Source organism: Rattus rattus, chromosome 17, assembly GCF_011064425.1.
Source record: "Rattus rattus isolate New Zealand chromosome 17, Rrattus_CSIRO_v1, whole genome shotgun sequence".
Classification (NCBI taxonomy): domain Eukaryota; kingdom Metazoa; phylum Chordata; class Mammalia; order Rodentia; family Muridae; genus Rattus; species Rattus rattus.
The window spans coordinates 43,363,630-43,378,796 of NC_046170.1; the positions used below are offsets into that span (position 1 = coordinate 43,363,630).

A 15,167-nucleotide genomic window follows, 5' to 3' on the forward strand; every position below is an offset into this window, starting at 1 on the left:
TTCAGGGTCCCCCTGTGTGTTTGTTTTGGTGGTGGTGGTTTGGTTTGGTTTGGTTTTCTGTGTGTGTGTGTGTGTGTGTGTGTGTGTGTGAGTGAGAGAGAGAGAGAGAGAGAGAGGTGCTCTATTGCCTGCTGGTAATTTTCCTACAGTTTCCACCGCATGCATCCTCTCTTCACTGTGTCTTTGTCTGTTCCTCGATCTGCGTTGAGTACTGGTTTTGTTGGTTTTTCACCACTGGGGACTGAACCCAGGCCCCTGGACACTGCAGGCATGCCCTACTGCCTGGTCCTTGATACATGCCCAGCCCTCTGCTTTCACATTTTATTATGAGACAAAGTTGTCCAGGCTGGATTCGAACTTGTGATTCTCTTGCCTCATTCTCTTAAGTGGAAAGGTTGGAGTACCAGGCTCTGTGAGAACTTATGTTTAATGGTTATCATTTTTCTTCCTAGGCCATCTAGACTATTGTACCCGTTCTCCCAAGCCTCCTGTTCCTTCTTTTTTTTTTTTTTTTTTTCTTTTTTTCGGAGCTGGGGACCGAACCCAGGGCCTTGCACTTGCTAGGCAAGCGCTCTACTACTGAGCTAAATCCCCAACCCCCTGTTCCTTCATTTTTAACTGCATTTTCATGTTACTCGTTGTCCTGATGGCCCCTACCAGGCTGCTCATTGGCAGGTCCTGAAGGTAGGGTCTGCATGCGGTGAGGCACTGAGGGGCATCCCCACCCCCATGCCCCTGTTCTCTGTGTGTGAGCTCCAGGACCCTCACCCAAACGGGATCACCGTTTGGCTTATGCCACTAATCATAATGTCCTCAGGAGGGAGTTTGTAGTTTCTGGTTGTAAACTTATCTTCAGAGGGCCGTGTGTGTGTGTTTGTGGGGAGGAGGGGGGCTCTGTGTCCCTGTGTCTACATTGCTTTCTGGGGTTTTTATTGTCGACTTCCTGACTCGGGCTTTATTGTCTGGAATAATTACAGTATCGGCTCATAATTCATTTTCCAAAGGGACTGTTCCCATCCTCCTGAGAGGAGTGAGTGGGTTTTTGACGTTGTCCAGGTACTCCAGACCCCCTCCGCCCTTCCCCCCCAGACTGCACCTGCACTGTTCCAGCCAGGCACCGTCACTCCTGGTTTCCTAAACGCTGGACCATTCTTGGATATTTTGCCAAAGTGATTTCAAACAAAATGTCTTCTGTTTATAATCTGTTAGCTTTCTGAGCTTCCGTGTTTTTGCATAGAGATCATTTATCTTTCCGGTCCTTTCTCCTCATGGAACACTTATATGTCACCCTCTGACCAGGCGTGGCAATGGTGCAGTCAATAGTTTATGGAGGATGGTTCAACAAATCTGAGCCAAAGTCCATGCTCAGCTATGTGAATCCAAGGTCCAGAGTGTTCAGTGTCACAGCAGCTCTGGTCCTTCTCCCACAATACTCAAGAAGTAAGAGACCCAACGTTTCATCCTTTTTTTTTTTTTTTAATCTTCTCTTTACATCTTATAGAGCTTTATTTCCTAACAGAAGAGAATACTGAGCAAGGCGGAGACATTCCAGTTCCCTTGGCCTGGCAATCGTAACCACCTTACCTTCAGGTTCTTGGTGTGAAAAGCTGTTTAGCGAGAATGATTAGGCTTGGTTTCCCATGTTTTTTTTCCTGTGGATGGGGATACACACACTCCCCCCGCCCCCACCTCTTCCTCCAGGAGAGCTCGAGTGTGATTCCTCCAAACCCATGTAAAAGCTGAGTGTACTAGTGTAACACACGTCTGGATCCTGGTGTGGAGATGGGAGGTGGAGACAGGAGACAGAATCACCAGCTCTCCAGCCAGTGCACACTGTTAGATTAAAAACAAAAACAAAAACAAAAAACCCTGTCTCAAGCAAAACAAAATGCAACAGGCAGCACCCGAGACGGTCCTTTGACCTCCAGAAATGTCTCATGGCACAAGCTTACCGCATTCGTACACACCACATATGTTGTATGTATGATATAAAGACTGAAATTTTGTATGTACATTTCAGTGGTGTTAAAGCACAGTCACATTTCTTAATTCAGTGGTGACCTACAGTCTCTAGAACTCTCATGTCTAAAGCCGATTGATGCTCATGCCATGAGATAAAGTTCTCTATTTTTACCCCACCCAGGCCCTGGCACCCATCACTCCACTTTCAGTTTACTGTAAGGTCCTCACGTAAATGGAATCATCAGTATTTGTCATTGTATGACCAGTTTATGTCACTAATGTCCTTAAAGGTCATCTGGTATAGCAGGTATTCGAAACATTTCCCTTCTTAAGGCAAAGTTCCAGTCCATTGTATGACACATTGTGTGGACACATTGTATGGACACACTGTGTGGACACACTGTATGGACACATTGTATGGACACATTGTATGGACACACTGTATGGACATACTGTATGGACACATTATATGGATACACTGTATGGACACACTGTATGGACACATTATACGGATACACATGTATGGACACACTGTATGGATACACTGTATGGACACATTGTATGAACACACTGTATGGACACACTGTATGGACACATTGGACACACTGTATGGACACATTATATGGATACACTGTATGGACACATTAAGCTTAATTATTTTTATGTGTGTGTTTTGCCTTTGTGTATGTAAGTGTGTGTGCAGCTGATGCGTCAGAGGCCAGATGAGGATGCTGGGTCCTCTGGAACTGGAGTTTCAAGTAGCTGTAAACTGCCACGTGCATGCTGGGAAACAAACCTAGGTGCTCTGCAAATGCAGCCAGTGCTCTTATCAATAAGTCATTCCTCCAGCCCTTATTATAACTTGTTTTTGAACCAGAATTGAAGTTTATTAAAATATATTTTAACATACATTTTATACATAATTATTAAAAGAAAGAGAAGCTCTCAGGAAGAAAGAAGAGCAGGGTCTCCATGCCATGCTTTAAAAACATATAGTGAGAAGCTGACGTTGTTGGTATTTAAATGCTGACAATTCTAATGCACTGTTCCATGATTTTCTGCAACCATTTGAACATCATTGGAGACCAAATAGGTTTAATCTCTGAGTGATGGTAATAGTTCCAGAAACTGGTGGCAGGGCCATATCAAAAACTAGCAGCTGTCAGCTTAATGGGGGAGAACAGGAGCGGCTAGGGTCATGAGCACATGGTCCCATCTGGAAGAGGATGTGGTCTGGAGAGAGGAATACAGAGCGGTGCCGTCAGGGCGGGGCTTGCAGCAGATAGGGTTACTTCTGGAGCAAGGAGCCAATGGTGTGCAGCTCCCAGCTCTGCAGGACTAGATTTCTTACTAGAGAAGGCAATTGTTTGGGCAAGGTGGTAAGTGCTTTTAATCCCAGGTCTCATGTGGGCAGGCAGATCTCTGAGTTGAAGCCAACCTGGTCTATAGAGCAAGGTCCAGGCCAGCTACAACTACATAGTAAGATTCTGTATCAAAACCAGAAAGCAAGCTAGCTAGCTTGTCTTTAATGTCAGCACTTGGGAGGTGGAGGCAAGCAGATCATTGGAGTTTGAGGCCAGCCTGGTTTACATAGTGAGGTCCTGTCTTAGAGGGGCGGGGGATGGACGGATTGAGAGAGAGAGAGATGAAGGGCAGGAGGAACGGAGCAGTTGAAGTGCTGGGTATGTTAGCACACTTGTAATGGTGCACTTAAGAGGCAGAGGCAGGAGGACCAAGAGTTCAAGGCCAGCTTCTGCTACACTGAAAGTTTTCAACCCTGACTTTCTGAAGCTGTTTCATATTAATTAACAAATTCCATCTTGAAAGTCTTTTATTCCAGTCCTGTAAAAGGGATACCCCAGGGCTGGAGAGATGGCTCAGTGGTTAAGAGCACAGGGTGCTCTTCCACAGGTCCTGAGTTCAGTTCCCAGCAACCACATGGAGGCTCACAACCATCTGTAATGAGATCTGATGCCCTCTTCTGGTGTGTTTGAAGACAGCTACAGTGTGTGTGTGTGTGTGTGTGTATAAAAAATCTTAAAAAAAAAAAAAAAAGTAATACCCCAGAAACTGGAGAGGTCTCAGAGCAGTGGTTCTCAACCTGCAGGTCTCTATCCCTTTGGGGGTCAACTGGCACTTTCACGGGGTCATATCAGATATTTACATTATTATTCACAATTGTAGCAAAATCACAGTTATAAAGTAGCAATGACAGTAATTTTATGGTCGGGGGTCCCCGCAAAAGGAGGAACTGTATGCCCTCTTCTGACTTCTGCAGGTACTGCACACACGTGGTGTCTAGACACTCGGGCAGAACACGAAACATAAAATAATAGGTTTTTGGTTTGTTTTTTGTTTATTTGTTTTTTTAAAAAGGAACTATGCCAAACTAAATGACCCTGTCTGCCCTGAGTCAGTTCAGTCAGCCTGAACATGACCTCAGCTGCTTTTGGGGAACTCCAGCCAAGGGATGAGAAGTGACACACAGCCACGCGTCTGGGAACTCAGACGTAACGTATAGAGAAGGAAGGAGAAGCAGGCTTCTGTCTCTTGGCTAATTTTGCTTGCAGCTGAGAGTGTGTGTGTGTAGTGGCTAGCCGGGACACGTTTTATTCATTGTTGCGGCTAATTTTCAACCCAGGAAGAAGTTGTCAAAGGAGCGATTTGAAGAAGCTCTGAGCTTATTAGAAATACACAGATGTGAAATGGGTAAATAAGCACAGGCGGCCGTGCGTTTCCACGGAAGACTCAGTTACCTCTTGTGTCATAACCAGCAACTAACCCTTCACTAGATTTATGACCACGGCCTAAGAATGCCTTTAAAGTTATTTCTCATTCTTTCTTTGACTTTCAGATTTCTTGTTTAAGTTCTTGGTCATTGGAAATGCGGGAACTGGCAAATCCTGCTTGCTCCATCAGTTCATTGAGAAGAAATGTAAGTAGCAGCCCTCAGCAGCACGGGTCAACACCTGCACGCACCACGTGCTTCTGGGAAAGCTGGGCTTGCAGGGGGAAAACCATGGTTTCAAAGAACTTCACTTTTTTTTTTTTTTTTTTTCGGAGCTGGGGACCGAACCCAGGGCCTTGCGCTTGCTAGGCAAGTGCTTTACCACTGAGCTAAATCCCCAACCCCACTTTTTTTTAATTCCTTTTTAAATGTATGTGCATTGGTGTATTGCCTGCATGTCTGCCTGTGTGATGGTGTCAGATCCCTTGGGACTACAGTTACAAAGAGTTGTGAGCTGCCATGTGGGTGCTGGGAATTGTGCCAGGATCCTCTGGAAGACCAGCCAATGCCCCAGAACCTCCCCCTCAGAATCCTCTTCCTCACACACCCCACCCTCTAGAACCTTCTCTCAGAACCCTCTTCCTCACACACCCCACCCTCTAGAACCTCCCCCAGAACCCTCTTCCTCACACACCCCACCCTCTAGAACCTCCCCCAGAACCCTCTTCCTCACACCCCCCACCCTCTAGAACCTCCCCCAGAACCTCTTCCTCACACACCCCACCCCAGAACCTCCCCAGAACCTCACACACCCCCCCCAGAACCTCCCCAGAACCCTCTTCTCCACACCCCACCCTCCTAGAACACCCCAGAACCCCTTCCTCACACACCCCACCCCTAGAACCTCCCCCAGAACCCTCTTCCTCACACACTAGAACCTCCCCAGAACCCCTTCCTCCCAGACCCCACCCTCTAGAACCTCCCCAGAACCCTCTTCCTCACACACCCCACCCCTAGAACCTCCCCAGAACCCTCTTCCTCACACCCCACCCCAGAACCTACCCCCCCTCTTCCTCCACACACCCCACCCTCTAGAACACCCCAGAACCCCTTCTCACAGAACCCCTAGAACCCCCAGAACCCTCTCCTCCACCCCACACTAGAACCTCCCCCAGAACCCCACACCCCCTCTAGAACCTCCCCAGAACCCTCTTCCTCCACACACCCCACCCCCCCTAGAACCTCCCCCCCAGAACCCTCTTCCTCCACACCCCACCCTCTAGAACCTCCCCCAGAACCCTCTTCCTCACCCACCCCCCCCTCTAGAACTTCCCCCAGAACCCTCTTCCTCACACACCCCACCCTTACTTTCCTGTCATATCACCAGCTTTGATTTGGGTTGCTTGCCTATGTATGCGGGGGTAATTATAGGACCGTAGGCAACAGGCAGCTTACCAGTGGCTACACCCCTGAATTTAAACAACCCTCCCTCCCTTAGTAGCCATTAACTGCTAATGTCTCCTCAGCTGGTGGGGCCTTGCCCAATGAGCCCCTCACCCTTCTATGCTGAAACATTGGTGGACTCGATTTTGTGCAGGTCTTACACAGGCAACGCGGCACAGGTGCTGTGAGCTCCGTGAGTGCGGTGGCCACATCATGTCCAGACATAGCGCTCCTCCCCGCCCACAGCTCTTACAGCTTTCACCCGCCCCCATCCCCCACCCAACACTGTGAGCGGCACTCAGCCTTACCCTCAGCACTCTGAGCAGCTTCGAGTCTCTGCACTAACGTCTGCCCACCCCAAAAGGAAGCTTCTCTGACCGAGGCTGAGAACGGCCCTAACCTAAGGGTATAAATGTAAACATTTAGGAGGCGGTTTGACAGCATGACACGTCCATTTAGCAGCTGTAGCAGGTGCCCCACTAAGCCCCATAACCTCTTGAGCGTGGGCTCTTGGCCAGGATTGCAGAACCATTATGAATTTCCTCCTGTGGGGCAGGCCTCACATCCGGTCTGGATGGTTGGTTACTCCTGTAACAGTTGTACCAAGGGGCACATCCTGCCTGGTGGGTCAGCATCATAGCAGCAGGGACTGCTGGGTGAGAGTACTTTTAAATACAAGGTCATCTTATGTAGCCTTGGCTGCCCTGAAGCTCACTACATAAACCACAGTGGCCCTGAACTCAGAGATTCACCCAAGGCCTCTGACTTCTGAGCACTAGGATTAAAGGTTTTTTGCCACCGTGTCCAAATAGGTTGCATTCTTAAATCTGTGCATGATGGAGTTTTTATTTAGTGTTTCAGGCTCGGCGTATACCGTTTTCTTATCCTAAGAGTTGACAAGATGGTGAGCCCAGCAAAGGGTTCTTCAGTAGGACCCTGTTTCCTGGCAGAGTAGCCAGATACACATCAGAGTGCAGTTGGGTTATAGCCTTCAGCTGCCCTGGGTGGCCTTTAGTGCCTCTGAGGCCCTTTGTCCCCTGTCCTGGTCTGCAAGTCAGGAAGAAGGATGGAGAAGACCCAGGGAGTGGGGGATGACTGTTACAGAGGCCTCTAGACCATGGTCCCACATGCTTACCTTGACTAGCAGCATTAGGGAAGGGAGAGCTGGTCTTTCTTCCACACTGTTTAAGACTGCGGAAGCCTGTGAGTTCAAAAAGCGAAACCATGGTCATAGCGTGAGGAATTGTGGAGAACGACCTACCCGTCTAGGGCAGTCAGAGGCAGGCTCAACACAGACCTGGCTTAATAAAGTACACCCAAGGAGGGGACCCTCAGGTGGAGGAAGGAAAGAGTACAGAGCATCCTGGCCGAGAGTGAAAGAAGACATTTATGGAGTTCATTCCGTCAGCTTCTCTGACCCGCACGGGCTGTAGCATGGCGTCCCAACAGAGTGTCCTCCGAACCTTCACTTAGTTTTCATCTTTGGAAATGGATCATCTCTCATCTCTTAGCTCTCTGGCTGGCCAGGGACTTTGTATACAAGCCAAAGTGGATCAAACTCACGCCAATCTCCTATTTGTTTAGTTTTCCAGCCCTTGATCTATTTTTTTTTTAAAGATTTATTTATTTCACATATGAGTACACTGTCACTGTCTTCAGACACACCAGAAGAGGGCACCAGATCCCATTACAGATGGTTGTGAGCCACCGTGTGGTTGCTGGGAATTGAACTCAGGACCTCTGGAAGAGCAGTCAGTGCTCTTAACTGCTGAGCCATCTCTCCAGCCCCCCTTGATCTATCTTAACTTTCCTGTTTAAACCTTGATCTGTTGCCTCTGTGCTCTAAAATGTAATTATTTGTTGTTTGTTTTTCTTTTTAGTCAAAGATGACTCAAATCATACCATAGGAGTGGAATTCGGCTCAAAGATAATAAATGTTGGTGGTAAATATGTGAAGTTACAGATATGGGACACAGCCGGACAGGAGCGGTTCAGGTAACTTTCCTTCTAATTTACTAAGAACACTGGAACCTGGACTGCTTAGCTAGACTCCTTCTCTGGGCATGGTCTCAAACCGGCATGCACACTGAATTCAAAAGCTCCAGCTCGATCTGGGCGCTCTCAGTGTTGAGAGAGCCCTGACTGGACCCCAGAGATCAAAACAAGCAAAAGATCACTAGACTCTCAGAGGTGGCAACTCGGTCAGGAGCATGCAGTGCTGGGTGTCCGTGCAGTTGGGATTTGGCTCCAGTCTGTTTGGTGGTTTTGGTTTTTTTGGTTTTTTTTTTTTTTTTAATATTTTATTTTTCATATATGAGTACACTGTAGCTGTCTTCAGACGCACCAGAAGAGGGCATCAGATCTCATTACAGATGGTTGTGAGCCACCATGTGGTTGCTGGGATTTGAACTCAGGACCTTGGGAAGAGCAGTCAGTGCTCTTAGCTGCTGAGCCATCTCTCTGGCCCCTGTGTTGTTTGTTTTTAAGACTTACTTATTATGTCTACAGCATTCTGCCTGCATGTATGCCTGCAGGCCAGAAGAGGGCACCAGATCTCATTACAGATGGTTGTGAGCCACCATGTGGTTGCTGGGAATTGAACTCAGGACCTCTGGAAGAGCAGTCAGCGCTCTTAACCGCTGAGCTGTTTCTCCAGCCCCCCTGCTTGGTGTTTTGAGCCAGCCTCTAACTACAGTCTAGGTAGACCTCAAGCCCACGACTTTCATGTATCAAGCTCATGAACACCAGGATGACGGGTGTGTAGCGCCATCCCATAGTATGCATGCTTTTAGACTAAAATCAAGGGAAAGCAACAAGACAAATGGCTTTTTTCCGTATTACACTTCTATGGAGGGTTTTTATTCCTTTACGCTAACTGGAGTATGCCATGACAGTTGCTATGAGTCCTGCTGGGCACGTTTGCACAACTGGTACTCAGAAAGGCTAACTCCAGGTCCCTGCTAATCAGGTTGTGCAGTTAGCATCCTGTAACCGTGGATGCACAGCGGTGTGTGAACATTTAGTCATGCTTTCATTCAGTGTGGAAGGAGTGACACCCCCCAACACAGGCTTTTCACCTTTTGATTACACTTGGCGGATAGAGTGTGGTGGTACCCATAGTCCTAGCTACTTTGGAGGTTGAGGCAGGAGGATCATTTGAATCCAGGGGGGTCGAGACCACAGGAGGTGCCAGACCAAGTGATATCTTGCGAGTATAAAAACCTCACAAGACGGCTCAGCGGCTAAATGCTCTGGCTAAGCAAGCCCGACAGGCTGAACTCCATCTCCACAGCTGACCTCCATCTCCACAGCTGAACTCCATCTCCACAAAGGTAGAAGTAAAGAGTGACTCCACAAAGTTACATGCTGTGGCACCAACATGCGCCACCACAACATCATACAAAGGAAGAAAAAAAAAAAAAAAAAAAACCTAGCAAAGAGAGAGGGCGAAGTCTGTATTACAGGGGAGAAAATATATTACTGAGAAACAGATGGTTGAAAATGTGAGGTGGACAAAGACCCAGTCCTCAGTAGAGCAAGGGGTGAAGAAGGATGTGTGGGTCAGAGTAAACGTGGTCACTGGCAGGAATCCAGGCTGTTCCCATCTCGAGCTTCTCCTGGGAAGAAGAAAGGGAACCCAACAGGGCACCTGGAGGGGAGACAGAGAGAGATATGAGGATCTCCTGGTGCCTGCTGGCCACATTGCAGACCCATGAACCTCTGGGCTCTTCCTGCTTCGGAGAGAGCACCTGCTCATCCTGGCCCGCCCTATGTTGTGGTTCAAAAGGAAGCATTGTTTTTTATGGGGAGAAGTAAAGGGCCTTGATTGTTAGAAGCCCCTGTCATCCCTTCAGGTCTGTGACGAGAAGCTACTACAGAGGTGCGGCTGGGGCACTCCTTGTCTATGACATCACCAGGTAATGTCACCTCCCCATCACACAGGCTACTTGGTGTTCTGCATCCCCGTGTTGGAGAGATGTGTGATTTAGTTTGGTCAAAACAGGCAGCACAGCTGTACCCAGGAGGCTTCTGGGCCCTTTCCTGGGGCATCATAAAGGTCTTTAGTGTGTGAGCTGTTGGGACTGAAACAAGCCTTTTGCCTCATTCTTCACACCGTGTGGGACACACTCCTCCAGGTCTGCAGGGCTCTGTGCCTCCTCAGAAGTAACCAAGAGGCTAAAGACCCAGACTGAGGCTCACTCAGATCAACCAATGGCTTTGCCATCTCCCTAGGCCTGGGCCTCCCTCTTTTGGTCTTGGTTTCCTCATTGATAAGGGTAAAACTCTTGGGTTCTTAGAAAGCTCTGGAGGTGGTTAAATCAGCTAATGAAACACTGTTGCGGTTGCTGGTGACATGTAACTGAAACATTGTTGCAGTTACTGACGACATGTAACAACTTAGTTTACTCCTACCCTATTCTGGCCACATTTAAATGTGCCATGCCACACATGCCTGGTGACCACAGGATGGCCACTGCAGCTTGCAGCACATTCCCGTCTTGAAGAAAATCTCACCATTCACTACCTCAGTTAGCAGCACTGCCCTGGAAACACGTCATCCAAAAGGTTCCAGCAAGGGGCTCTTCCTGGGAGGAACCTGAGGCAGGAGAGAACAGCTATGCTGCCTTCCTCTTCTGAGAGGGGCGATACTCCTGACTTGACCCCAGTGCCATGAGAGACTCAACCTGCCAGGGTGTGACATCACTTGTGCCAGTCCTCAAATATGGGAGCCAACCTGCAGATCTGAGCTGGTCCTGGGTAAACAAAGCCAGGAAGTCCTGTGTAATATCCCCGAGCCCCAGCTCCGAGAGGCAGGAGGTCATTGCAGAGTGGACTCCTGTGGGTCAAGGAGCCCACAAATCTACAGGTGACCCTGATTAGTGTTGTAAGCCAGGCACGTACCTTGCACATACTCGGGGTTCAGTTGCATTTGGGAAGTGAGAGAAAGCCCTTCTCTGACTTACGGGTTTCATTGTAACAAAAGCTAAACATAGCCCATGGGTCTGATGTATCAAGCATTCACGTTCCCATGTCCCCTCTGAGGCGCCCTTGCCCTCTCTGAAGTGTTGATAAGCGGTGTGCATGGTGAGGATGGCTGGAAACAGTTGCTAGTTTTATAAAATACATGTATTATTTCCACAATCTTATGTTACACAGCCGAGAAACCTACAATGCGCTTACTAATTGGTTAACAGATGCCAGAATGCTGGCGAGCCAGAACATCGTCATCATTCTCTGCGGGAACAAGAAGGACCTGGATGCCGACCGGGAAGTCACCTTCCTTGAAGCCTCCAGGTTCGCACAAGAGAATGGCAAGTGACTTTTTCCTCTTAACGAGTCTCTCAGAGTGGTCTGGGCGCAGCGACAAGTGGGTGGATGGGGCTTAAACCACCCGGTGGGGTTTTGAGATTAAACTATGGAGTCACCACTGTCAACTCAGGCTTGTTCAGCGCAGCTTAGTCTGTCCCATTCTGCTGACACAGGTCAACAGGCCGAGGGAAGCAAGGTATTTACTATCAGCGGGGCCTTCGTGTCTCTGGTTTGTTAGCTGTCTTAGGACGGGCATGTTTGTTAATGTAACTTGAAGCGTAACTGGTAAAAGTCATCATCCTACATAGAAAGGAAGCAGAAGAAACAACCAGCCGGCTTCACTTTCTTACATTAACTCATTACATTAACTCATGCATTCAATGGTAACAAACTTCTATCTTGCTTGTTTTTGTTTTTTTATTTTGAGACAGTCTTTTTATGTAGTTTTGGCTGTCCTGGAGCTCCCTCTGTAGACCAAGCTGGGTAACAAATTTATTAATGTCAAAACTGCATTGCAAAATTAGCAGTCGCTTGTAGAAATAACAGCATTATAAACCTTCAGGAAGAGCCTTAATTCTGAGGGCCAGCTGCGACTAGTCCATCCTTCCGTTGGAATCAAGGACGAACGAGAAACCTGCTCTCCCAGCTTGATGGGTGTTTACTAAGAACTAAACATGAGCCAGGCTTGGTGTTTGGGGCCTGTAATTCTTGTACTTGGGAGGCAGAAGCAGGAGGTTTACTGAAAGCTTGAAGGTAGCCAGGGCTATACAGTGAAACTCTGTTTCAAAAAGGGGGTGGTGAGGAGGGGGGAGGAAAGAAAAAGGAAAGAGAACTAGTTATGTTTTACACAGGAGATGTGTGTTCCCAACCTTCCTAATGCTGGCCCTGTAATACATTACAGTTCATCATGCTGTGGTGACCTGGCCAGAAAAAATATTTTTGTTGCTAAATCACAACTGTAAATTTGCTACTGTTAGCAATCTTAGACAACCCTTATGAAATCATTCAACCCCTAGGGTCACGACCCACAGGTTGAGAGCCTTGTGTTAGCATTTAGCTGTTTGTATGGTTTTGATTTTTTTTTTTTAACTCTGAAAGATGTTTTTATATACATTTACATACATTACATACATTTCACTGGTTTTTACAATCTGGGCAACACGAGAGCCTGTTTTACCTTGTCTTAGTATGTTCAGCAATTGTATTTTTGTCCAGTCACATACTGGAGGATGCTATTTCAGTTTGGTTTTGAATTTGGATCATTGAAAGTTTGAATCTATTTCCATGTGTTAATTCTCCATTTGAAACTTCACTTTGATGAACCATTCTTTGCTCAATTTTTTTTTTATGTTTGATTATCTACAGATTTTTTTTAATCTTTAATCTTCCTTTTTTTTTTTGGATATTTTTTATTTACATTTTATATGAGTACACTGTAGCTGTGTTCAGACACACCAGAAGAGGGCACCAAATCTCATTACACATGGGTGTGAGACACCATGTGGTTGCTGGGAATTGAACTCAAGACCTCTGGAAGAGCAGTCAGTGCTCTTAACCACTGAGCCATCTCTCCAGCCCTTTATTTACATTTTAAATGGTATTCCCTTTCCCGGTTTCCCCGGCCATAAACCTCCTAGGATCCTATCCCCCTCCCCTTCTTCTATGAGGGCGTTTCCCCCTCCCCATCCCATCCCCCTTGGTTTTGATTTGATTTGGTGTAGCCTTGGCTGTCCTGGAACTCGCTCCCTAGACCAGTCTGGTCTCACATCCACCTGCCTCTGCCTCCCAAGTGCTGAGATTAAAGGTGTGTGCCACCACCCCACCTCCACCCTGCCACCCCTGCTCCCCAACCCCCTGGCATTTTAGAGCTATTTAGAAAGCAAGAGCTGTTTAGCATGATCAGGAAAGTTGTCCATTAGTACTGACCCGTTAGTACTGACCCATTAATACAGGCTAATGGCTGCGGTGCACCTGACAACAGGAGCGGGCTTTCCGCTGCTTTCCCCTTTCTGCATCCAAGAGCATGAATCCAAGTAGTACAGCAGGGCTAGATGGATAAGTGCACTCGTTCTTGCAAAGGACTCGAGTTTGATTCCCAGCTTACCACCTCCTTGGGCACCAGATACCCATGTGGTGCATAAGCATCCATTCAGGCAAAACACTCAACAAAAAAAATAATAAAAATAAATCAAGTGGGACTGCCCAACCTCCCCAATTAGTATTAATGATTAGTATCGATGATTAGAGGAGAGCTAAATTAGTAAAAATTGTGCCCAAATGCACACATTTTCAAAGTGAATGTAAATGGCTTTTCTTGGACAGCGGGGCTGTGTCTGGCTGGGATGGACCTGCTCATATGTATGCCGTGCAGTGATTTATCAGCACGCAGATCACTTAGAGGAGAAAGTCAGGCTCAAGTCTCGACTTCAGTCAGCCAGCCCCTACTCTGATAGTGACTGACACAGTTCTCAGTGTGCTTCCTCCATCCTGTCTGTTCAGGGGTCAGGGCACAATGGCCAGCAAGCGTTGGGCTCCCGTAACTTAACACGTCAACATACCCAGATATGGTGGAACCTGTGATCCCAGCATTTGGAGGCAGGGGCAGGTCAAGAGTTCAAGACCAGCCTCAGCTATGTGAACCTTCTCTCATAAAAACAGACAAAGTACATATTTCTGTGTATTGATTTTATAGTTATAGAAAGAGAAGATTTAGGTACTGGATTTTGCATGTAACTACCTGAGAATCCTGAATAGGCTGTCAGCAGTTAAAAGTCACTGTCATTGGGCCAGGAAGATGGCTAAGTGGCCAAAGGCACTTGCCCCCAAGCCTGAGGACCCGCGTTCCATCCCTGTGGCCTACACAGTGGGAGGAAGAAAAGTCTGACCTGTGACCAACTGTCCTCTGACCAATGCACGTGCACCATAGCATGCACTCCCTCCAAAATGAACGAGAAACTGTAATGAGACTCTAGAAATCACTCTCTCCCAATCTCTTCTAAATGTGGCTCCCTCTCTCTTTAATAACATTTGCAGAGCTCATGTTCCTGGAAACCAGTGCACTGACTGGCGAGAACGTCGAAGAGGCTTTCATGCAGTGCGCAAGGAAAATACTTAACAAAATTGAATCAGGTACCAGCCTTTCCCTGGCCTCTGTGGATTTTGCCCTGTAGCTCAACAGTGCCCCCTGCTGGCTGGGATGAGCAAGGCTGTAGTAAAGCACTGCTATATAGCAAGTCAGTCACACTTGCCTGGGAAGCAAGCACCCAGGAATCTCTCCGGTTAGGGGACGAGTGTGCACGGGGTGCTGTCAAAATTAGGTTATTACAAATTAGTGAGCATTGCTATCGCTTAGTTTTAAATAGATTCTTTTTATGCATAGTGCTGTCACATAGTCCCACTCAAAGAGCCAAAGCTCTCGCTGAGGTAGCTCAGAGGCGAAAAGCACACACTGCTCTTGCAGAGGCTCCAAATCCCATGGACAGCTCACAACTGTCTCTAATTCCAAGGGATCCAATGCCCTCTCATGGCCTTCTTGGGCACCTGCATGCATGCATGCATATGTACTCTTTAATTTTTTAAAAAATCCAAATGTCCCTTAAGTCAGCCATTGTTATGGGCTCTTGATCCTCCTAGGAATATTTGATATCATGTACTCAAATAAATATAGCTTTTCTAGGCACCGGGATGAACGCATATAAATACGAGGGCCTGATTCGATCCCCAG

The 15,167-nt window shown here is 47.4% G+C and overlaps 1 protein-coding gene across 2 annotated transcripts in view; it reads left to right on the forward strand.

Moving 5' to 3' along the window:
* Rab4a (RAB4A, member RAS oncogene family) overlaps positions 1-15,167 on the forward strand; it is a 28,596-nt gene that overhangs the window by 11,422 nt on the left and 2,007 nt on the right. The window contains exons 2-6 of one of the 2 annotated variants that reach the window (XM_032887757.1): positions 4,817-4,897; positions 8,014-8,128; positions 9,988-10,050; positions 11,291-11,445; positions 14,477-14,572. In XM_032887757.1, coding sequence (XP_032743648.1) covers positions 4,817-4,897; positions 8,014-8,128; positions 9,988-10,050; positions 11,291-11,445; positions 14,477-14,572 — 510 coding nt within the window. Of the gene's footprint in view, positions 1-4,816; positions 4,898-8,013; positions 8,129-9,987; positions 10,051-11,290; positions 11,446-14,476; positions 14,573-15,167 lie in introns of those variants that run through there. The other variant, XM_032887758.1, reaches the window with a different exon arrangement.